The 24,289-nt window shown below is 47.4% G+C and overlaps 1 protein-coding gene across 4 annotated transcripts in view; it reads right to left on the reverse strand.

The window, feature by feature from the left end:
* RABGAP1 (RAB GTPase activating protein 1) overlaps window positions 1-24,289 on the reverse strand; it is a 194,981-nt gene that overhangs the window by 21,339 nt on the left and 149,353 nt on the right. For all 4 annotated transcript variants that reach the window (XM_040406072.1, XM_040406074.1, XM_040406073.1 and 1 more), the window contains 2 exons: window positions 22,834-22,938; window positions 19,564-19,647 (listed from right to left, as the gene is read on the reverse strand). In XM_040406072.1, the coding sequence (XP_040262006.1) occupies window positions 19,564-19,647; window positions 22,834-22,938 (189 nt within the window). The remainder of the gene's footprint in view (window positions 1-19,563; window positions 19,648-22,833; window positions 22,939-24,289) is intronic.

Here is a 24,289-nt window from a genome sequence, read left to right on the forward strand (position 1 = left end):
GGAGGAGGGGGCTGTCGCAGACCTGGAGGAAGAGAAGCGCCGAAAGGACTGGTTTCTAGTGCCAGCGGGGCGAGCTCTGAAGGCGCGCTTGGATCTAGATTGGGGCAGGTGTGTACTCTTGCCCCCCGTAGCGTCAGAGATAATCTCATCCAGCTTAGCACTGAAGAGCCTGGAGCCCGTAAAGGGGAGGTTGGTGAGGGAGCGCTTGGATGAAGCGTCGGCATCCCAGATCTTCAACCAGACCTCCCTGCACTGCGCGGCCCAGAGGCCCGAAATCCGTGCAAAGAGGGTGCTGACATCCAATGAGGCCTCACAGAGGAATATTGTCGCCTGGGACATCTGGAGGATGAAGCTTAGGGTATCTGCAGAGGCGTCCTGCTCCGCGAGGTCCTGATGGCGCTGCAACCACACCGAAAGCGCCCTGGCTACCTAGGCTGAGGTGAACGCGGGCCGCAGACATGTGCCCGCCAGAGTAAAGATGGCTTTGGAAAGAGAGTCCAAACGCCTATCAACTCAGTCCTGTAGGGAGGACCCGTCCAGGACTGGTATTGCCGTATTCTTAGCCAATCTGGCCACCGGCAGGTCGACCTTAGGAGGAGAAGACCACTGCTGCACGTTATCTGCCGGGAAAGGATACAGAGTATCCATGCACCTTGTAGCAGAAAAACAGTGATTAGGGTGTTCCCAAGCCTTAGAAAGGACCTTGGCGAACTCGCCATGAATGGGGAATGTGACTGCCTCTGGTTTTCTGGAGTGGAAGAGGGGGAATTCCTGGCTACTAGTAGAAGGTGGTTCCCCCTGTATGTCAAAGGTGTCACGTACCGCCGTGACCAAGTCTGCCACCATGGTGGAGAGCTTAGGCGAGGGTTCCGGCTCCGTGTCCTCATCCGAGCCGAATCTTTCCCCTTCAGACCTGCAATCCCTGCGAGAGGGAGAGGCTGAACAGGCCTCCAGGCGAGGGGGGGAGGCAGAGTCATCCGAGGAAGGATGCTGCTGCGTACGCTGCCTCTTAGCGGTCGAGCGTCCTCTCTGGGGGACATCTGGAGGTGGAGCGGTGCTAACCAAAGGCACTGCGGGCGGCAGATCAGTGGCCGCCATGCGTTCCATAAAGGCCATGGCCGCGCGCGAGACTTGAGCTAAGTCCGCGGCCGCCCTAGTTATGGCAGAGGCCCAGGAGGGCTCCGCGGGCTCCGAAGGGGCGGTAGAAGGACTGGGCTGGTTTGGTGGAGGAGGAGGAGGGGGAAGATCATGTCCAGAGGCAAGGCAAGAGTCACAGGAGCCTGTAACCGACAGTGGCAAGCAGCAGACCTTATAGGATCCCAGTGGGACCAGAGGTGCCGCTTTTGATTTTTGTGGGGCCCCAGGTCGTGGCATGATGGCAGCAATCCCGGAGTCAGGGTCTCCTACAGTTTGCGAACACTATCTGTCCTACCGTGACCAGAGAGGAGATGGAGCAGAGCCAAGCGTGGAGAAGCGCTGAAGGCAAAGCGGAAGTGCTGGAGATGACGCGATAGGCTCCGCCCCTCGGTCGCGTCACAGATGGCGCGGGAAAAATCGCACAAAATAATCACACGAAAATTTGCACGCGGGAGACCCCAGCTCCGAAAGGATTGCGCCCACAGCCAGGATGCAGGGGACAAGAAGGACACCCTCCACACTCTCAACCAGCCCCCCCCCCCCCCCAGATTCACAGGTAAGCCCTTAAAGAACCGTGTCACAGTGTGAGCACGGGGGGAGGGGGAATTTGCAGGAGAACCGATGTTACTTATCTGAATACTGCAGTCTTCACCCTCCGTTCCGGACCAGCATGGGGTCACCTCTTCAGTCGTCTGGCACAAGGAGTGGCAGTGCACTGGATAGAGGGCAGGAGTAGGTAACCCCAGATCTGTAGGCCACCGGCACTGCAGGTCAAGCCCGGTTCCACTTTTCTTCTGGGGGGAAAAGGGAGGTAGCCGGGGACGGCCATTCGAACCGGCGCTCGCTCCACTGAGAGACCAGGGACGCACCATGCGACCCAGTGTCCTCTATTGAGAAAAAAACAAACCGGAGAAGAGAAAAATTACAGGGACAACCCTGCAGTAGCAGGAGTGTCACCTCCTTATCCGACACTAAGCTAAAACTGAGGTCCTCCTGTTGGAGCATGAGGGTATAGCCAGTGGAGGAGGAGCTGTTTTTTACTATTTGCATAGTGTCTTCTCCTAGTAATAACCTAAGCTATACCCATGGTCTGTGTCCCCCAATGGAATGGGCGAGAAATAGGGTGTTATTATTACTGGGGGCACTCTATGGGACATTATAACTGCTGTGGACACTATAGGGACATTTGGGGTAATTTATCAAACTGGTGTAAAGTAGAACTGGCTTAGTTACCCATAGCAGCCAATCAGATTCCACCTTTCATATTTCACCGCTCTTTTGGAAATCCAGTTCTACTTTTCACCAGTTTGATAAATTACTCTAATAATGTCTACTGGGGTCACTATTTTTTCAGCAGTATAGTACCTGGGGCATTGGGGGGGGCACAACGGGCACAGTATTGGGGGTGGCAGCAGGATGACACTGAGGGGACACCAGGATGGGGAGGTTGATGGAAAAACTGAGAAATCTAACATGTCTGTATTACAAACTCTGTAAAGACGAGATGCGGCTGACAGAATTTGCCATGGCAATCTGGGTCAAACGGAGGAGAAGAGGAAAGAGAAGTTCTACATGACAGGAGATGTCCCTGGATGTAAGAGGTATGTGGTCAAGTATTGGGGGAGGGGGGGGAGGGGGTGCCAGAGAAAGGACCTGCCCTGGGTGAAAAACACCCTAGGCACGCCATTTTCTTTTTTTTCTTTTCGGCTTTTACCATGCAGGATAAATTACATGATAATTGTGTAGTGCGGGTCGATACCAAATATGTGGAGAGGATTTTACTTTTGCAATCCTTTCCACTGAAAATCATTTTTTGTTTACAATGGAAAAAGGGTGTTTTTTTTATTTAGAATTTTTTTTATTTAATAAAACTTTTTAACCACTTAGTTTAACAGACGATCTTTTGATTGTCACTATAATATTCTGCACTAATTATGCAGTGCATTGTATTATACTGTCAGTGCTATACTGACAGTCACCAGCAGGCTGCCCCAGAGAAGCGCAGCCTGATGGTGATGCTCTACAAATCAGGCCCGAAGCCTTCATTGAGCCACGGGATGCCATACTAAGACATCGGCACCCAGTGATCTCATTCGCAGGGTGTCAATGGGACACAGAAGTAGCGCCCTCCCTCTAAACCACTTAGATGGCGCTATTGACACTGGCATCTATAGGGTTAAACAGCCCGGATCAGAGCTTACGCCAGTCTGGGCCATTAGAGCAGGAGCCACTGCTCTCCGCTGCACAAGAGACCTGGGCAGCGCTTATATTAGGATGCCGTAAAAAGTGGCGTCCCAGACTAAGGCCTCTTGATATTGCCGTAAAAAGGCGTATTTGTGGTCACTAAGGAGTTAATTGTTGATTATATTTTTTTTATAATTCTCCCAGTAGATTAACCATTTCTCCCATCCTCCTCACAACCCTTTGACTGTAAAGATCCCTTTACAGGGGCCAAGAATCCCATTGATAATTGCTAACAAACACTCATTTATCGGGTAATAGATCATTTGTGCAGTCACAAAAATGACTGTTTGCCGGCAGCAGATGGTGCTGTGCATAGAGCATCTACTGCCGGCAAACAACGAGTCAGAATAGGGATTGTCGGGAAGGAACTCTTCAGCTATTGGAGGTCATTGAAGTGAATGAGGCTGAGCTGTGATACCAAACACAGACGCTACTGTGGACAGCACTGTGCTTGGGGAGCAGAGAGAAGGCTGTGACGTTACTGTGAACACTGGTGCCTTCTCAAACAGCTGATCGGCGGGGGTCCCGAGTGTCAGACCCCCACTGATAAGATACGGAGTCATTAGTAGAAGAGTCCCTGAAAACCTCTTTAATGTGGTATCAAAACAAAACCAGTATCTTTTCATTGATTTGTCTTAAATTTGGGAAAACAGGGAACATGGGGGAAAATGCATTATTTTTTCTATGTAAAATGTAATATCCCATAAAGCTTTACAGCATAATATAACCGTCTCTCATGTGTAAAGCAATACCAAACATATACTCTGCCCAACATATCTGCTATAACGCCGGTAAAAAAAAGGAGCCCATGTCTTTTTTTCTATTTTATACACTACCACTATCTGGTATATTAGATCTGTAAAATGGGCGCAAGGTACAAGCAGGGGCAGAGTGGCCATAGACTTTACAGAGAAATTTCCCGGTGGGCCAATGCCCAAGGGGTCGCCTTGGCCCTCCTCATGGCCGGACAGTGGAAGTTTTGCGGATGTATTTTGTGCTGCTGGCGGCAGTATTTTGTGATGTACTGTGGTATTTGGCTCTGTTGGGGTGGTATAATGTGTCACAACATGGTATTGCTGGCACTGCCTTCCATCAATTTGGACCGAACTACAAAGCGGGGCTACATTAAGTATTTTTTACGGGGCCACTTTAAGTTCCCAGTCCGCCCCTGGGTACAAGCATTTTTATTTTAGGTGTTAAAAGCAAACACGGCGGGGTTGAAGAGACAAAAAACGGTGATGTTTTGTATGATAATAATGCAGTATACTATGGGTGGGGCCCATGTGATGTGAACCCATGTCCTGGTGACACAGGCGAGTTAGGAGAGTATTTGTACTATTATATACACACATATACCATTTATCTAACATGGTGAAGCTGGGATGACATGGATTCCACCGGGCAGTCTTCTGTGTACAGATCACAGATAATGGGAATCATTAGCTGTGATCAGTATGCAGACGAATGCTAGGATACAGACCATGTCTTCTGAGCATGCTCCTCATCTCCATGTGACAACTGAAAGCTTGTGATGTCATCATGACATCAGCCTAAACCTAATGCTCGCTTTAAGTGCTGAGCTTAGTGTTTTTCCTGGTTTGTGAGAGCGGATAATCCATTCAAGCTCTCTGTCATCTTAGAATTGGCTTGATGCTCTGGAATGGCCGAGAGCTACACAGAGCATTCAGGACTATAGATATAGCGTCGTTATTGCATACATCTGGGCCATACAATTGGCTTATAGGCCGTAAAAATGACTTGTGAATACAGCCTTGGAAAAAGATGACTGAAATTCACAACTTATTAAATTCCTCTAAAAACTACAAAGACGCAAAGCATTGCTGAATGCACGGAAAATAAAATTGGACCTGTCAACTGCGTCAAGGACTGTGAGCAGAAGTATCCAGCTGGCAAACCATTCGCTAGGAATCGGTGACGTCAGTATGAGACCAGACTTATCAGCCATTCTGACCACATCGGCTATTTCTGTACTTCGCCCAGCTCTTCATCTAAGCTTTTTTTTTTTGGCTTGCATTGTTTAAGCGATGCAATAGTACAGTTTTCATATGAATAATGAATGTTTTCGGCACCCACTCAGAGCACAAATATCTCCGGTAAACATCCTCAGCACATCCACTTGTGTCGAATGAGACGCCCACCAGTTTAACCTATTTTTCTATGTTCTGAATTTTAGGCAGATGACAACATTGCACTAGTAGCTGATGGTCAAAATAACCGACGGCAGCTACTTCAATAAAAAGGCAGATAACACTGCTTATTGTCAAATGTGGTGCCTTCCATAAGAGAATATAGCTCCTTATAGATGTGGTCTATAATCCACCATGCATGACAAGATGCCCGGGTCATGTGCTGAGATGGTCATGAACATGAGATATGTTCAGTGGAATGGCTGATTTCATCTATCTTGATTTGTCACCTAGTAATTTATCTGCGGATATCTTGATCAGTTATGCTGGGTCATGGTTATTGGGACTGTATAGGGGATTGTTCACATTGTGTTTCTGCTGTACGTGAAGCCTATACTTTTATAAACTGAAAAATGCATTGAAACATATTACTTGATGTAACCACTAGACTATACAGGGAGTGCAGAATTATTAGGCAAGTTGTATTTTTGAGGATTAATTTTATTATTGAACAACAACCATGTTCTCAATGAACCCAAAAAACTCATTAATATCAAAGCTGAATATTTTTGGAAGTAGTTTTTAGTTTGTTTTTAGTTTTAGCTATTTTAGGGGGATATCTGTGTGTGCAGGTGACTATTACTGTGCATAATTATTAGGCAACTTAACAAAAAATAAATATATACCCATTTCAATTATTTATTTTTACCAATGAAACCAATATAACATCTCAACATTCACAAATATACATTTCTGACATTCAAAAACAAAACAAAAACAAATCCGTGACCAATATAGCCACCTTTCTTTGCAAGGACACTCAAAAGCCTGCCATCCATGGATTCTGTCAGTGTTTTGATCTGTTCGCCATCAACATTGCGTGCAGCAGCAACCACAGCCTCCCAGACACTGTTCAGAGAGGTGTACTGTTTTCCCTCCTTGTAAATCTCACATTTGATGATGGACCACAGGTTCTCAATGGGGTTCAGATCAGGTGAACAAGGAGGCCATGTCATTAGATTTTCTTCTTTTATACCCTTTCTTGCCAGCCACGCTGTGGAGTACTTGGACGCGTGTGATGGAGCATTGTCCTGCATGAAAATCATGTTTTTCTTGAAGGATGCTGACTTCTTCCTGTACCACTGCTTGAAGAAGGTGTCTTCCAGAAACTGGCAGTAGGACTGGGAGTTGAGCTTGACTCCATCCTCAACCCGAAAAGGCCCCACAAGCTCATCTTTGATGATACCAGCCCAAACCAGTACTCCACCTCCACCTTGCTGACGTCTGAGTCGGACTGGAGCTCTTTGCCCTTTACCAATCCAGCCACGGGCCCATCCATCTGGCCCATCAAGACTCACTCTCATTTCATCAGTCCATAAAACCTTAGAAAAATCAGTCTTGAGATATTTCTTGGCCCAGTCTTGACGTTTCAGCTTGTGTGTCTTGTTCAGTGGTGGTCGTCTTTCAGCCTTTCTTACCTTGGCCATGTCTCTGAGTATTGCACACCTTGTGCTTTTGGGCACTCCAGTGATGTTGCAGCTCTGAAATATGGCCAAACTGGTGGCAAGTGGCAACTTGGCAGCTGCACGCTTGACTTTTCTCAGTTCATGGGCAGTTATTTTGCGCCTTGGTTTTTCCACACGCTTCTTGCGACCCTGTTGACTATTTTGAATGAAACGCTTGATTGTTCGATGATCACGCTTCAGAAGCTTTGCAGTTTTAAGAGTGCTGCATCCCTCTGCAAGATATCTCACTATTTTTGACTTTTCTGAGCCTGTCAAGTCCTTCTTTTGACCCATTTTGCCAAAGGAAAGGAAGTTGCCTAATAATTATGCACACCTAATATAGGGTGTTGATGTCATTAGACCACACCCCTTCTCATTACAGAGATGCACATCACCTAATATGCTTAATTGGTAGTAGGCTTTCGAGCCTATACAGCTTGGAGTAAGACAACATGCATAAAGAGGATGATGTGGTCAAAATACTCATTTGCCTAATAATTCTGCACGCAGTGTAATGGGACAAACGTAGTTCGAAATAGATATGTTTGTCCCTTTTTTTTTGTTTCTGTACGGTTTTTGTTGAAGGCCAGAATAGCTTAGCATACCAAGCAATTCTGTCCTGCAAAGAAAAGTATAGATAAGTATACTTTTTTTTACATTGCAATGAGAGAAGGATTTGTTTTTTTTTCCTCAGGTGATGCTTTCAGGTCTAGAAATCTATTTAACCAAAAACTATTTTTTTTTTCAAAAAACACTTATTTTGATGAAAAACACACATGTATTGAAACATATGCACATGGTAGTAAAAAATGCACTTCTGGCTTTTTAAGTCCTTCAAAAATATAAAGAAACAGTGACAAGTGGAGTCAAAAGTATGCACTTTTGGACCATGTTTGCCCAATTAAGGTCGATGGGTACAAAGAACGATATGTTGGAGTATGTTTTTACTGTTTACAAACGTATCCATCTGCTTGATGTACAGCCAAAAACAAGATGTGAACAGCTCCTTAGTTCCCTAAGAACAAAAGGATTGGGCATGCTGAAATCAAACACAGCAACTATATCCAACATAATCTCTTCACCTGAGGACAGAATCGAGAGGTCAGATACAGATTAGATGGCCGTCCGGTCCTCTTGAAATTGCAGGTACCGCCATCATTTCTCTAATGTGTACAGACAGCAATATGGCTTTCTGCTTTTTGGGATATCAAAAGGACCAGCTGATCATCTAATATGTATGAAGCCTCCCAACTCTCCTCTGATTTCTGTATATACAGAGATAGCTGTCAATCACTCAGTAAGCCCGCCCTCTCTAATCCTAAACCCAGAAAGAATAAATTACAAGCGTCACTTAATCTTTTCACATAAAAACTATATATCAATCTGTTCAGCTCTCCTACTCTGTAACATGACGCCCTGCTTTTTCATGGTGACAGGTTTGCTTTAAATGTGAGTGTTGATTTGGGACTTCAGCGGTAGGGAATTTACTTCAGTAAGGATGCATTGCTCCACAATACTCACATAAGGACAGAAGAAGCATCAGAACCCACAACGCTTTTGATTTCCCATTATACAAGCACTGATCATATTCCTATTAATTGCTTACTAACCTTTAAGAAACAGTGGCCTGAGTGCCCTTCCATAGTAAATGGAGATTTTAACTGTGTCATTGATCCTGAAAGGGATAGGATCTCTATGGAGAGGGATGTTTCTACTCCACCCCGGGGGTCCCCTTTATCCCGCTTTTGCCAGGAATCTGGTTTTGTGGATGTATGGGGACATTTGGGGCCGGTGAAACAGGTGCATTCTTGTGTTAGTAAATCCGGTAAGTTCATATCTAGGATAGATCTAACTTTGATAAATAAAAAGTATTTGAATTATATAAAACGTATGAAATACAAGGCTAAGTCTCTATCGGATCACCTACCTCTCTCCATTGAGCTATGTATGGTGGAAGAAAGCTTTAAAGGGGTTGTCTAGGTTCAGAGCTCCGATGCGCTCCCTTGCCCTGCTCTAGCTCGCGCAGGGCACAGGCTCTTTTGTCTTCAATAACACACTGCTGGGTGGAAGCTTCCGCCCGGCAGTGTGTTCGATGACGCCACCGGGCTTCCTGGCAGCCCCATGGAGAGCCCGGTTCGTCACCGGAACTCCTGTAAAAGGAGATTTTTGTAAAACTTACCAGTAAAATCTCTTTCTCGCTCTTCCTTGGGGGACACAGAAGACCTTGGGTATAGCTCAGCGCCCTAGGAGGCGTGACACTAAGTGAAAACTGTTAAGCCCCTCCTCCAGCAGCTATACCCTCAGCCTGGAGAGAGAGACTGCCAGTTGCGTGTCCAAGTAGAGAACAAACGTTAACGACCAACAACGGAATCAACAAGTCAACTACCCAACGGGGCCACCAAGACCATAACCGTGTAGAAACCAATCAATGAAGGGCGGGTGCTGTGTCCCCCAAGGAAGAGCGAGAAAGAGATTTTACTGGTAAGTTATACAAAAATCTCCTTTTCTCGCCCATGTTCCTTGGGGGATACAGAAGACATTGGGACGTCCGAGAGCAGTCCAAGAGGGGAGGGACTAACAGCCCCAAGGCGAAACCACCGTAGGAATCAAGGAACCGCCGCCTGCAAAACCAGGCGGCCCAAGGCAGCGTCCACCGAAGCATGAGTATGCACTTTGTAGAACTTCGTAAAGGTGTGCAAGGAGGACCAGGTGGTCGCCTTGTACAATTGTTCAGCCGAAGCCCGATGCCTCTGGGCCCAAGAGGCACCTACCGCTCTGGTGGAATGAGCAGTAACGCCGAAAGGCGGAACCCTGCCCTTAGTGCGGTAAGCCTCAGCAATGGCTAATTTGATGATGCGGGCAATAGCCACTTTGGAGGCCGCCAACCCCTTGCGTGAACCTTCCGGAACCACAAAAAGAGAATCCGCCCGCCGAAAGGAGCTGGTGACCTCCAAGTACATCTTCAAGGCCCTGACAACGTCCAGACGGTGCAGTTCCCGTTCCCTGGAGTGGGAAGGGGAGGGGCACAAGGAGGGAAGGACGATGTCCTCATTGAGATGAAAGGCGGAGACCACCTTCGGAAGGAAGCAAAATGGGATGAAGAACAGCCTTATCCTGGTGAAAGACCAGAAAAGGCTCGGAACAAGAAAGGGACGCTAACTCAAAAACGCGTCGGAGAGACGAAATGGCCACAAGAAACACGACCTTACAGGACAGAAGGCGTAGGGAGACCTCCCGTAATGGCTCGAAGGGGGCAGCCTGGAGCACAAGAGAGCACCACATTCAGGTCCCAGGGCGGAACCGGGGGGCGATACGGAGGAACCGAGTGAGCCACCCCTTGGAGGAATGTCTTGACAGGCCCTAGAGGGGCCAGGGGACGCCAGAAGAGGATAGACAGCGCCGACACCTGACCCCTCAGAGAACTGAGGCCCAGCCCCAGGTCCAGACTGGACTGGAGAAAAGACGGAGAGGGGGAATGCCCTGGAGTCTCACAGAATCCCAAGTAAGCCCTCCAAGTCCGATAGTAGATCCTGGATGAGGCAGGCTTTCGGGCACGGATCATGGTGCGGACCACATCCGCGGAAAAAGCCGTCGCGTTAAAACGGCGGTCTCAATAGCCACGCCGTCAAACGTAGAGAACCCTAAATGCTGGTGGAAGATCGGTCCCTGAGAGAGAAGATCTTCCCTGAGAGGCAGCGGCCACGGCGCGTCTCCCAGGAGCAGCATCAGGTCGGCGTACCAAGACCGGCGAGGCCAATCTGGAGTGACCAGGATCGCAGGAATGCCCTCTGCTGCGATCTTCTGAAGAACCCGAGGTAGGAGGGGAATAGGTGGAAAGACATATAGAAGGGAGAACTGGTGCCACGGAAGAACGAGGGCGTCGACTTCGGACGCCCTCGGGTCCCTTGTTCTGGCCAGGTAGGTGGGGAGCTTGTGATTGAACCTGGAGGCCATGAGGTCCACATCCGGGCGACCCCAACGAAGACAAATGGCCTCGAACACGGCCGGGTGTAGAGACCACTCGCCCGGGTCGATGGTGGTCCGGCTGAGGAAGTCCGCCACCCAGTTTTCCACCCCTGGAATATAAATTGCCGACAAGGCCGGAACGTGAGCTTCCGCCCAGAGGAGAATGAGGGTAACCTCTCGCAACGCCGCGGCACTGCGAGTGCCCCTCTGGTGGTTTATGTACGCCACAGCCGTGGCATTGTCAGATTGAACCCGGACGGGATGGCCTTTTAGCAGGGGAGTCCAGTGTCTGAGGGACAGGAGAATCGCCCTCAACTCCAGGACGTTGATCGGAAGTTTGGATTCCGATAGAGACCAAGTGCCCTGGACGGACCAGGGGGGGAACCCCCCCCCCCACCCTCCAACCTGGCATCGGTGGTAACCACCAACCAGGTCATCGGGAGAAAGGATTTTTCCTGGAGAGGGGTCCCCAACCACCAACTGAGGGAGGCCCGAGCTCGAGGAGGTAGATGGAAGGGCCGGTCCAGACTCTTCGGCGACCTGTCCCAGGCCGAAAGGATCGCCCTCTGAAAGATGCGGGTATGAAACTGTGCAAATGGAACCGCCTCGAAGCAGGCGACCATTTGCCCCAATACCCGCATGCTGGATCGGAGGGACGGACAGTGGTGGAGAAGAAGACTGCAAACTGACCGGTGGAGGGCCAGATGCTTGTCTGTCGGAAGACGGACCTCCGCCGCCTCCGTATCCAGGAGCATCCCCAGGAAGATCAACTGTCTTGAGGGGGTCAGATAAGACTTGGGAAGATTGAGAAGCCAACCGAACCGCATCAAGGTCTCCAGAGTGAGACCCACGCTGTAGGATGCCTGAGAAAAGGAGGGCGCCTTGACGAGAATGTCGTCCAAGTAAGGTGGCAGAAAAACACCCCTGGAGCGGAGCAAGGCCAGGACAGGGGCCAGGATCTTGGTGAACACCCGAGGACCCGTCGCCAGACCAAAGAGGAGGGCGACGAACTGGAAGTGATTGTTCCCTACCGCGAAGCGAAGGAAGCGATGGTGACATGGAGCGACCGGAACGTGAAGGTAGGCGTCCTGTATGTCGATTGAAGACATAAAATCCCCCTTCTCCAGAGAGGCCACCACGGATCGGAGGGACTCCATCCGGAATCTCTGAAGACGGAGAAACCGGTTCAGCCATTTCAGGTCTAAGATCGGCCGCAGTGAACCTTCCTTTTAGGGAACCACAAAGAGGTTCGAGTAGAACCCTTTGAACCTGTCCGTCGGAGACACGGGAGCAATGACTCCCTTGTCCACAAATGAGTGAATGGCGGCCGCCCGCTCGGGGTCCCGTGGAGGACGGTACCGGAAGAAACTATGGGGGGGAGGGACGCAAACTCGATTTTGTATCCGGAGGAGCGCCCAGGCGTCGGACACATGAGCCCACCAGACGTCCCTGAAGAGGAGGAGGCGGCCCCCCACCCTTGTGGGTGGGGGCGCACCTTCAGGCGGAGGGCTGCTGGGCCGTGGAAGGGTTGGCAGGCTGAGACTTGTCTTTTGCCAAGATATTTCTCCCACCCAGCATGGGTATATGTAAAATGACACCCCAAAACACATTGCCCAACTTCTCCTGAGTACAGAGATACCACATGTGTGACACTTTTTTGCAGCCTAGGTGGGCAAAGGGGCCCACATTCCAAAGAGCACCTTTCGGATTTCACCGGCCATTTTTTACAGATTTTGATTTCAAACTACTTACCACACATTAGGGCCCCTAGAATGCCAGGGCAGTATAACTACCCCACAAGTGACCCCATTTTGGAAAGAAGACACCCCAAGGTATTCGCTGATGGGCAAAGTGAGTTCATAGAAGTTTTTATTTTTTGTCACAAGTTAGTGGAGTATGAGACTTTGTAAGAAAAAAAAAAAAAAATCATCTTTTTCCGCTAACTTGTGACAAAAAATAAAAAGTTCTATGAACTCACTATGCCCATCAGCGAATACCTTAGGGTGTCTACTTTCCGAAATGGGGTCATTTGTCGGGTGTTTGCACTGTCTGGCCATTGTAGAACCTCAGGAAACATGACAGGTGCTCAGAAAGTCAGAGCTGCTTCAAAAAGCGGAAATTCACATTTTTGTACCATAGTTTGTAAACGCTATAACTTTTACCCAAACCATTTTTTTTTTACCCAAACATTTTTTTTTAATCAAAGACATGTAGAACAATAAATTTAGAGAAAAATTTATATATGGATGTCGTTTTTTTTGCTAAATTTTACAACTGAAAGTAAAAAATGTCATTTGTTTTGCAAAAAAAATCGTAAAATTTTGATTAATAACAAAAAAAGTAAAAATGTCAGCAGCAATGAAATACCACCAAATGAAAGCTCTATTAGTGAGAAGAAAAGGAGGTACAATTCATTTGGGTGGTAAGTTGCATGACCGAGCAATAAACGGTCAAAGTAGTGTAGGTCAGAAGTGTAAAAAGTGGCCTGGTCATTAAGGGTGTTTAAGCTAGGGGGGCTGAGGTGGTTAAAGGTATCACGAATGTTAGCGATGAGATAACCCTTTGCGGAAGCTAATTTGGACAGAAGTGCTGAATCCATGTCCAAATCCGAATCCGCCAGTTCTCCCTCAGAGGGCGTGTCCTTTGGGGAGGAGAGACCCAACTGAGTTCGCACACGTGGCGGAGAGAGAGACGAATCTGAGGAGGATGCGTGCTCAGCCCTGGAGCGCTTCTGAGAGTGCCGGGCCCTGGAAGATTCACTGGGAGGTAGGGAACCAGTGGGAGCGGCAGAAGCAGTAGTCCCGAAGAGTGCGACAGGGGGTGTGGCAGCCTGCAGGGTAGGCGGCTCGTCTACAAGGCGGCCTACTATGTTGGTAAGACTTCCCACGGCCTGGGACAGGGAACTAGCCCAGTCAGGCGGTCCAGAGGGAATGGGGGCGGCACGGCGGACCCTGCATTGGGGCCTGGCATGCAGAGCAATGCGGATCAGATTGTCCACGTGGAAAGGGTTCCTTACAGGCGGTACAGGCATAGTACCAAGGTTTGGTGGCCCCTGTGGGATCTGACATGTTGGAGGACTGCAGGAGGCAATATACCCAGGAAATGGAGGGTCTACACCCAAACTAGTGCAACTGGCGCTAGGAGGGGGTTAACTGTCCTACCAGGAGCCTCAGGAAGCAATCGCCAGGAGCAGCAGCAAACGGCAGGTGGGCAGCCCAGGACGACTTGAGGTCCCCAGAGCGAAGGAGTCAGCAGCTCTGACCGGCAGAGTCCCAGTCTGCGGAGGCAGGTGCTGCGATGCGATCCTTCCGGTAGCAGAGCGGCGGGAAGAGAAACGAAACACGAGGAGATAAGTCCCGCCCTCTGGCGCTGCTGGGGAGAAGCGAAGCACGGGAGATGAGCCCCGCCCTCCGCCGGCGCTGCAGAAGAAAACCCGGGCACGCGAATAGTAACCCTTAAGGTTCTGCCCCTAATGGAGAGCGCCGGACATGCGGAGCCAGCGATGGAAGACGGCAGCCCGCCGGAATCCGACTGAGCAAGTAAGACGGGGAATGACAGATAAGAGAAAACCCCCGCCTGCCCCTAGCACTAACTTCCAGGCCCCGAAGGTAGGCGTACTGACATGCAGAGAGCGCTGCCGATGAAGCTGTCTTCACCCTTGGTCCATTCTAGCAGGGTCGCCCCTTACCCTTACGCTGGCGGGATGCAGGGCTGGGCTGCCCTGGTCCACCTTGTCTTCTGTGGGGGAGGCAGCAGTGCGGGTACTTCCGAAGGTTATTCAGGTGGTTAACTCTTTCGGTGAAGTTTCGGGCTTTGATATTAACTGGTCCAAAAGAGTGAAAATCATTATTGATGCTTGAATCTATTTGGAAATATCATGGATTGCTTTTTGATTAATAAAATATATTTTTTTAAATATTTCCTTTTCTGATCAGTATCTAACTCTCTAAATCATATTTTTTATGTCCAGATGACCCACTTAAAGGTTGCCCAAGTTATTTTTATTGATGAATTATCCTCAGGATAAGTCATGGTTATCAGATTGGGAGGGGTCCAACACCCAGACCCAGCTGATCATCTGGTTGAAGAGAAGGCATGCTTGTTCCTCCTCCAGTGTATAAGAACCAGTCGACCCATAGAAGCGAATGGGGCGGCTTAGGTGTAATTACACTTGCTCACCGCTGCGGTTGCGATGCCGAGCAGGTAAACAATGAAGAGAAGGTTGCGCTGGCACGTTGCGCACCTTCTCTTCAACCAGGTGCTGGACTCCCACTGATCTGATATTGATGACCTACCCTGAGAAACAGTGCTGAAATACACTGCTCAAAAAAAATAAAAGGGAACACAAAAATAACACATCCTAGATCTGAATTTATGAAATATTTATCTGAAATACTTTGTTCTTTACATAGTTGAATGTGCTGACAACAAAATCACACAAAAATAAAAAAATGGAAATCAAATTGTTCAACCATGGAGGTCTGGATTTGGAGTCACACTCAAAATTAAAGTGGAAAAACACACTACAGGCTGATCCAACTTTGATGTAATGTCCTTAAAACAAGTCAAAATGAGGCTCAGTAGTGTGTGTGGCCTCCACGTGCCTGTATGACCTCCCTACAACGCCTGTGCATGCTCCTGATGAGGTGGCGGATGGTCTCCTGAGGGATCTCCTCCCAGACCTGGACTAAAGCATCTGCCAACTCCTGGACAGTCTGTGGTGCAACTTGACGTTGGTGGATAGAGACATGATGTCCCAGATGTGCTCAATTGGATTCAGGTCTGGGGAAGGGGCGGGCCAGTCCATAGCATCAATGCCTTCGTCTTGCAGGAACTGCTGACACACTCCAGCCACATGAGGTCTAGCATTGTCTTGCATTAGGAGGAACCCAGGGCCAACCGCACCAGCATATGGTCTCACAAGGGGTCCGAGGATCTCATCTCGGTACCTAATGGCAGTCAGGCTACCTCTGGCGAGCACATGGAGGGCTGTGCGGCCCTCCAAAGAAATGCCACCCCACACCATTACTGATCCAATGCCATACCGGTCATGCTGGAGGATGTTGCAGGCAGCAGAACATTCTCCACGGCGTCTACAGACTGTCACGTCTGTCACATGTGCTCAGTGTGAACCTGCTTTCATCTGTGAAGAGCACAGGGCGCCAGTGGCAAATTTGCCAATCTTGGTGTTCTCTGGCAAATGCCAAACGTCCTGCACGGTGTTGGGCTGTAAGCACAACCCCCACCTGTGGACGTCGGGCCCTCATATCACCTTCATGGAGTCTGTTTCTGACCGTTTGAGCAGACACATGCACATTTGTGGCCTGCTGGAGGTCATTTTGCAGGGCTCTGGCAGTGCTCCTCCTGTTCCTCCTTGCACAAAGGCGGAGGTAGCGGTCCTGCTGCTGGGTTGTTGCCCTCCTACGGCCTCCTCCACGTCTCCTGATGTACTGGCCTGTCTCCTGGTAGCGCCTCCATGCTCTGGACACTACGCTGACAGACACAGCAAACCTTCTTGCCACAGCTCGCATTGATGTGCCATCCTGGTTAAGCTGCACTACCTGAGCCACTTGTGTGGGTTGTAGACTCCGTCTCATGCTACCAATAGAGTGAAAGCACCACCAGCATTCAAAAGTGACCAAAACATCAGCCAGGAAGCATAGGAACTGAGAAGTGGCCTGTGGTCACCACCTGCAGAACCACTCCTTTATTGGGGGTGTCTTGCTAATTGCCTATAATTTCCACCTTTTGTCTATCCCATTTGCACAACAGCATGTGAAATTGATTGTCACTCAGTGTTGCTTCCTAAGTGGACAGTTTGATTTCACAGAAGTGTGATTGACTTGGTTACATTGTGTTGTTTAAGTGTTCCCTTTATTTTTTTGAGCAGTGTAAGTAGCTGCTTTGACGGACCACTACTGATGCACATTTAACTAGATGTAGAAAGAATATGATATGATGACACACTAGTGTTTCTTAAATCTGCAGAACTGAATTCCCTTATATGACAGGTAACATACAGGTATAGCAGGAGATGAGAGAAATCATTGCTGCTCTCAGTTCATCAGTAAGGCTATGGCTACACGCCCAACAGTCGCAAGATATTCAGCAGGCCGTGTCACAATCATGGAACATAGAAAAGTTGCAACCTGACCCCAGTCACTTTCATTAGTTGCGATGTAGGCCACACTACATTGTGATCTTTTGTCATGTCATGGCCAAGTCACCATTTAGCCCTAAAGTGAAGGAATTTGTTGTCCAGAGAGACCAGAACTCTACTTATATTCATTTGGACAAAGGAACAGTGTTGAACATCGCAAATGTTATCTGCTGAAGACATGGTGTGGTTTCACCGCAGCACTGAAATCAATTGAAGGACTCAAGGAATGTTCTAAAATGGTTTCTCAGCTTCTGAGAGACAACAAACTGCATACCGTTACGGGATAGTGCATTTTCCTTAGGGAGTCTGTCACCAGATATTGACCTTATAGACCGCTTACATAGCAGTCTAGCATAGCAGTCTATGATTCTAATGGTACCTTTGATGTTTTCTTGTGAAGTTCCCCCAAAAACTGTCTTTTATTCATATGTAAATTAGGGCTCGCAAGTGCCCAGGGGCAGCGTTCACCTCGTTGGTGCCCAGGCTGTTCTGCCTCTTTTCGTCATATCCCCGCCCCAGCCTCTTCCTCTGCTTGCCCCGCTCTTCCTTTGCGTCCCTTCTCTGCAGCGAGATCCCGCGCCTGCGCTATCCATTGCTTGGCCGGGGCATGTGCACTGCGATGCCCATTGTAGGCACGCCATCGCAGTAGATACTGCGCATGCGCCGGCCAATGGCGAGAAACAGCGGCGAGGAGGTGGAACAGAGACACCCACAATGGGATCTCGCTGCAGAGAAGGAGGATGCAAAGGAAGAGCGGGGCGGGCAGAGGAAGAGGCTGGGGCGGGGATATGACGAAAAGAGGCAGAACAGCCTGGGCACCAACGAGGTGAACGCCGCCCCTGGGCACTTGCGGGCCCTAATTTACATATGAATAAAAGTCCGTTTTTGCCTTGGGGAAACTTCACAAGAAAACATGAAAGGTACCATTAGAATCATAGACTGCTATGCTAGAGCACTATGTAAGCGGTCTATAAGGTCACAATCTGGTGACAGACTCCCTTTAAAATATCATGACACAGAACATGTCTATGCCGTTCAAATATTACATTGAATAACCATTTGTGTATCATCAGTATGAATGAAGACTAAACCCTCATGGAATCATGGATGCAACAATTGTACATATCGTGAAGACCAGCAAAGCGGGGAATAACCTGAAATTCTGAACAGATATACTTACCTTCTCTTCAGAGGAATGCCCATGGGGAACCTCATGATCCAAAATAAAAAACTACTCTAACTCACAGATGGTGTGCACTAGGGATAAGCGAATCGACTTTGGATGAAACATAAAACTTTGCATAAAACTTCGTTCTAATACTGTACGGAGCAGCACATCCGAAGTAGAGTTGCATAAAACTTTGTTCTAATACTGTATTAGAATGTATTGGCTCCGATGAGCCGAAGTTATTGCTCTGCAAAGTCTCACGGGACTTCGTGCAATAACTTTATAAATGAACTTGTACTGTAAAAAAGCATTTCCCGAACTCTGGTTAGGTTCCAAGGTACCACTTGGAACCGAACCCGAGTGTCACGGTGCGGTGTGGGGGAAAAACTCCACACCGAACACCGATGGGAAACTGGAACAGAAACTAAGCCTGGACCCTTGGGAAAGGGAGCTGGTCACCTCCTAGAGCAAACCTAATGCTACTCCTGACTAACTATAAGTATGAACAGACCTCGATGGTAGGGAAGTTCATAGACCGCCTTTCATCCGAAGTCGATTCGCTCATCCCTAGTGTGCACCAGTATCACTGGGTAGAGCATCAATAATATCTGGGTAGGTATATTGAAGGTCTTTGAAGCTCCAAAGAATGAAGATCCTCATGGGCCTGAAGTGTCTGACTATTGGATACGTTTCTGATCTGAATCCTGTGATAAGCCTTTTAACTGCTGCCCTAAAAAAATTGGGGAAACTTCTCTGTATCATGATATATTGTTGTTAGGCAGTCGCATACCCTTCAATCACTGAGCCATGCACCGCCACTGAATAGATAATTTAGAGAATTCACAAAACTCCTAGTATAAAAGTCTATATAAAATGTCTATTAATATATACTGTAGATATTAGTGAAAGGGAGGATGACCCTATTAAGAGAAACTTAAGATACCTTAACTCATAGGCCAATAGTCATCCAGTCAAACTGGCCCCAGGCATGGCATGGCTGTGTGTGAAATTAGCGGCACTAATGATATAACAGGAACAACGCATGCCTGGTGCATGGCACAAGGGGGTTTGGTTGTGTCTGAATCTCTGCGTCACGCAGCACCCCATTAGGCTCTGTGCTGGGCATAACAGAATGTATTATTTCTGACCGGCATCTATGTACTATAAAACGGCAATGTAAACAACACCCCTCCACAAATCAGAACATTCAGAAAATAAGACCGTCAAGAAGTATACCTGCTTGTAATCTCCGATGATAGAGCTGTTCTTCTTGATTTCAGATTCTGCCTTATCAAGTTCTCTTCGACACATTTCCTTCAACTGCAAAACAATATAAAAAGAACAGAAGTAGGCTACAATTGTGGTTGCACGTGTGGTTTTGCAGCCACCATGATGTTACAAAGGAGTCCTGAAAGAAGCTATTTTAGATTTCAGGCTTCTGCCAAATGCAGTCGGTGAACACCTTCAAATAGATTTTTTTTTTACATATGTTAGTGGTTACCTTGAGTTGAAAGAAGTGGCACTAAGTTATAGTGTGCAATTTTAATTTATTCGTTGTTAAAACCCAATATTTAGTTTGTACACTGCTCATAGTTTCAGATTTTTCTCATGTGTACATGTCCATCCCAGTAACAGATGCCGGATCGGTGTCTCCAGGATACCGAAGTCTTCTTCCCTATTTAAAGCCTGGGAGAACTTTCCTTCTTGTATCTATCCTCCGTCCACTACTCTGATCTGCTGTGTTTAAACGGTTGCTGCTATCTCTATCACCAAGCAAAGGGAGGAAGAGAGCAAAGAGCTGTCAGAAGCAGGAATTTGTTATTTTCTGTACCACCAGCAGCTACGTGATATACACTCTGCGGAAGCAAAATGGTAGGAAATATTTAAAAGGGTTGTGCCACCATTAAATGTAGTTATTGTAATATAATGCAGCATAAAAAACTAGCTACTTTTTAACAAACATGCTCTAGTTCTGGTGCTTAATCTGTATAGTTATGTGCACGTCCACCTACTTAGGAGGTCGCACATGCTCAATTCCACCAGTCACATCTATTGTTAGAAAGTTACAGGAAAAGAGCTGCTGCTATGGATAATAATTCTTCCCATTGTGCTTCTCTGCACAAATTTATATACGGTACATGTAGAAAATTGGTTGCAGATATTCCTGTGACTGCCCCATTTATATGAATCCATGCATAGGTCACAAAAACAACCATCAACAAATTGCTGCATGTTAATTTACCATTATAAAGAGTTTGGTTGAGAACTAGCACCGGATAAATGGTGTACAAATATGAATTAACCTCAGAATTTCACCCCCACCGCCAAAAACCCATACTTACTAATGTTTATAATGTTGATTAGCTGCGTTTGTATAGTGCAGAACTAGTTTACTTCCCTGCAGGACTTATGGAAGAAACAAGGTGGACACTGATTTATTTACTTCTCAGACTAAGGCCTCATTCACATGGCAGTGACGGCCATCACACAGCTTTTTTTTAAGACCATGGGGCTAGTCACATGGCCTTTTTTTTTTTTTTTAAAAGCCGGTACGTAGGTAGACAGGGATGCACCCATCTGATGGCCATTAAAAACAGCTACAAGGGTCTTTCAGGGGTTAAAAGTAAAAAAAATTTAAAAATTTAAAATAAATAACATTATCCACTTGACTGCATAATTTCACATGATCACGCTGGGAACACAGGTCCTGAAGCATCCAGTGACCAGCAAAACTTTCAATGGCAGTTTTAAAGAGCCGGTAAAAAAACTGCCAGGAAATAGATGCACACAGTAATGCAAAACGGCCATGAAAAACTAACAGTGTATCTGTTTTTAATGAACTTTTCTTTCACTATCGGGTAAGTGAAGTCTAACACTGAATCAACAGGGTCAATAAAATCTATTACAACTGAAAGAAAGAAACTTGGGAGCAAAAGGGTTAACTGATGTTTTTTCGTGGTATTCAGCCTTAATTACCATTTTATTTGATCTCAATGAAATCCATTATTCCAATCATTCAGTCAAGTGATCTCATCTAGTACTGTTAGGGCCACGACCGTTGCCCCTTCGTTGCTGTATTGCGGCCCGTATACGGCGGGTTCACAATACACGGGGCACTGGCCGTGTGCATTCCGCATCAGGGATGCGTACCCGTTCACTTGAATGGGTCCGCAAATCCGGAGATGCGGAACGGAAGCACGGAACGGAACAACACGGAAGCACTACGGAGTGCTTCCTGGGGTTCCGTTCCATACCTCCGCACCGCAAAAAGATAGAACTTGCGTTATCTTTTTGCGGAAGGGACGGATCACTTGAATGGGTCCGCGCTTCGCATGCGGCTGGCCCACGGTCGGTGCCTGTGCATTGCAGACCGCAATTTCCGGTCCACAGCACGGGCACGGAGGGGCAACGGTCGTGTGAACAAGCCCATACCCACATGACTAAAAAGTCAATCTGAAAGTTCTGAACAGTGGTAATTCTGTGCTACTACAGTGAAAACTCTGCACACACTACACTTTTATTAATTGGAGGATACATTTAATTACTGTAAGTGGATGACAAACAAGTAGAAAACCTACACTAACCAAAAGAGTAAGATAATAAAGCTGTTCCATAAAAACACACACATGATCTACTTAGTGGATCTTTTTGGCTGGAGTGTTCCTTTGTGTTATGCCTAGTGCACCATTCCTGTGTCATGCTCGCCCCCTAGGCCCCTTTACTAGGTATAACACAGGATGCGTTTTTTCTGGAGTATTCCTTTTAGCAAGAAAGACGGAAGTCTGTCCACTGAACTGTGGCTGTAGGTGACCACCACACCTCCTGTGTATTTAGGCATACGCAGTGTGTAATATCCAACCCGAAGCAGACTTGTGCTGTACAGACCTCCTTACATGAACCCCCGGAGTCTGTGCTCAATGAGAGTACGGTACTTTGTTAGCAAGGCCTTTCTAAGAGATAGTGTGCAGGGGCCACTGGAGATTTGAATGAAAATATAATTTCACCAAGTTTTTTTTATTTTTTATTATTTAAATCTGCCACCTTCCCGTCCACTATCAGTGGGACCTCTGGAGCAATCCATTGCTGGTTCCAGCTCTCTGGTTGTCTTCGCTGGACTTCCGATCCCCATCTGTTAACTTCTGCATGGATGGAGCCACATGCACTGCTGCAGCCGATGACTTCCCCCTGCAGTGACGTGTCCCTGAGCGGCATGTAACCCAGCAGTGATGTGTCACTTGAGGACGTGTCACTGCTGAAGCCAGGCATTAGATGCAGGGGGAAACATGACTAAGTCCCAGTGCAGAAGTTGACAGATATAGATCAGAAATGCTGTGAACAGCCCAGGAGCAAGAATCCAGTGGTAGGGATCAAGCGAGTATAGATTTCTACAGCAAGGAGGATAGAGGGCGAGTCAACCAAATTCAAAAAGACAAAAAAAATCAAAAATAGACACCCCTTTAAATGTGCGTTGTATAGTACACCAAGTTATTATGTCAAAACCTGTACCTGACCAGACTCTTCTTCTAGTCGTCTCTTTTCCTCTTCTGCATCAATCAATTTCTGCTTCGTCATCAGCAATTCTTTATTTAGGGCATCTGCCTTTTCCTCTGCCTAAAACAATAAAAGAATCTTATCGTTAGTGTGCGTTATGTGTCTTTATTACAGGGATCTGCTGTCATGGTTGTCTAAGTAGAAGTGGATCAGCGCTCGCCCTTTTGATGCTAATAAATCTTCACTTAATTGCCATACACAGAATACAGGCAAATGTGACGCGTTTTGGTTAAACAGCCTTTTTCAAACAGCTTTTCAAAAAAGGCTGCTTAGCCGAAACGTGTCACATTTGCCTGTATTCTGTTTAAGGCAAAGTGAAGATTTAGTAGCATCAAAGGGCGAGCGCTGATCCACTTCTACTTGGATGTATGGGCCTGCAACCCAGGATACAAGCCCCACCACCTTCTTCCAGAGAACGGACAGATTATCTCTATGAAAGGGTTGTCTAGTCTGGAAAGAGCCAAGTGCAGTCATGTGGTTCAGTAACTTATGAATGTCAGATGAGGATACCCCTTTAAGGGTCCATTCACACGTCCGCATTTTGCGGAACGGAATTGCGGACCCATTCACTTCAATGGGGCAGCACGATGTGCTGCCCGGACACGGAATTGCGGACCCGCACTTCCGGGTCCGCAATTCCGTTCCCGAAAAAAATAGAACATGTCCTATTCTTGTCCGCAATTGCGGACAAGAACAGGCATATTCTATTAATGCCGGCAATGTGCGGTCCGCAAAATGCGGAACGCACATTGCTGCTGTCCTTGTTTTCGGATCCGAGAACACCTTGCGGACGTGTAAATGGAGCCTAAGATTCATTCACATAGGACTGGACGATGTTTGGTCACATGGGACGTCACTGTGATGCTCATGGCCGCACGAGAGGAGTGCAGGGACCTTGTGAGAGGCAATCACCTGTCGTCCTGAGCTATGGGACTTGTAAGAATAAGCAAGAACATGACGGGGACAATGTCATATGAGGAGAGGAAGCGCCAGAAGCCACAGATTGTGGAAGAAGGGCATCAAAACAAGGTTAATAATCAGTGACACATTAAAAAAGGAGGCTACAAGAACTTTCAGAAAGGCAAAGTTCAGTAAAGTAAACTAAACTAAAGGTGCCCATACAGCTTTCACACGACCGTATGTATTCTGCTGTCTGCAAAATATATGGATGATGTTCGTGTGTAGCGTCCGTGTTACATCCGCGGATCCATTGTAAACATGCCTATTCTTGTTCGCAAAGCTGCTAATTTGTGTATGATAGAAAAAGTTGTCTGCTTCTTTTTCTGGAAACAGCACCACTCTTTCCCCATAGGCCAGTTATGGTATTGCAGCTCAGCCCCATTCAAGTAAATAAGGATAAGCTGCATTACCTGACACAGGTGCTGTTTTCAGATCTCTCTCTAATCTCATA

This window comes from Bufo bufo, chromosome 8 (genome assembly GCF_905171765.1).
Source record: "Bufo bufo chromosome 8, aBufBuf1.1, whole genome shotgun sequence".
NCBI lineage: Eukaryota > Metazoa > Chordata > Amphibia > Anura > Bufonidae > Bufo > Bufo bufo.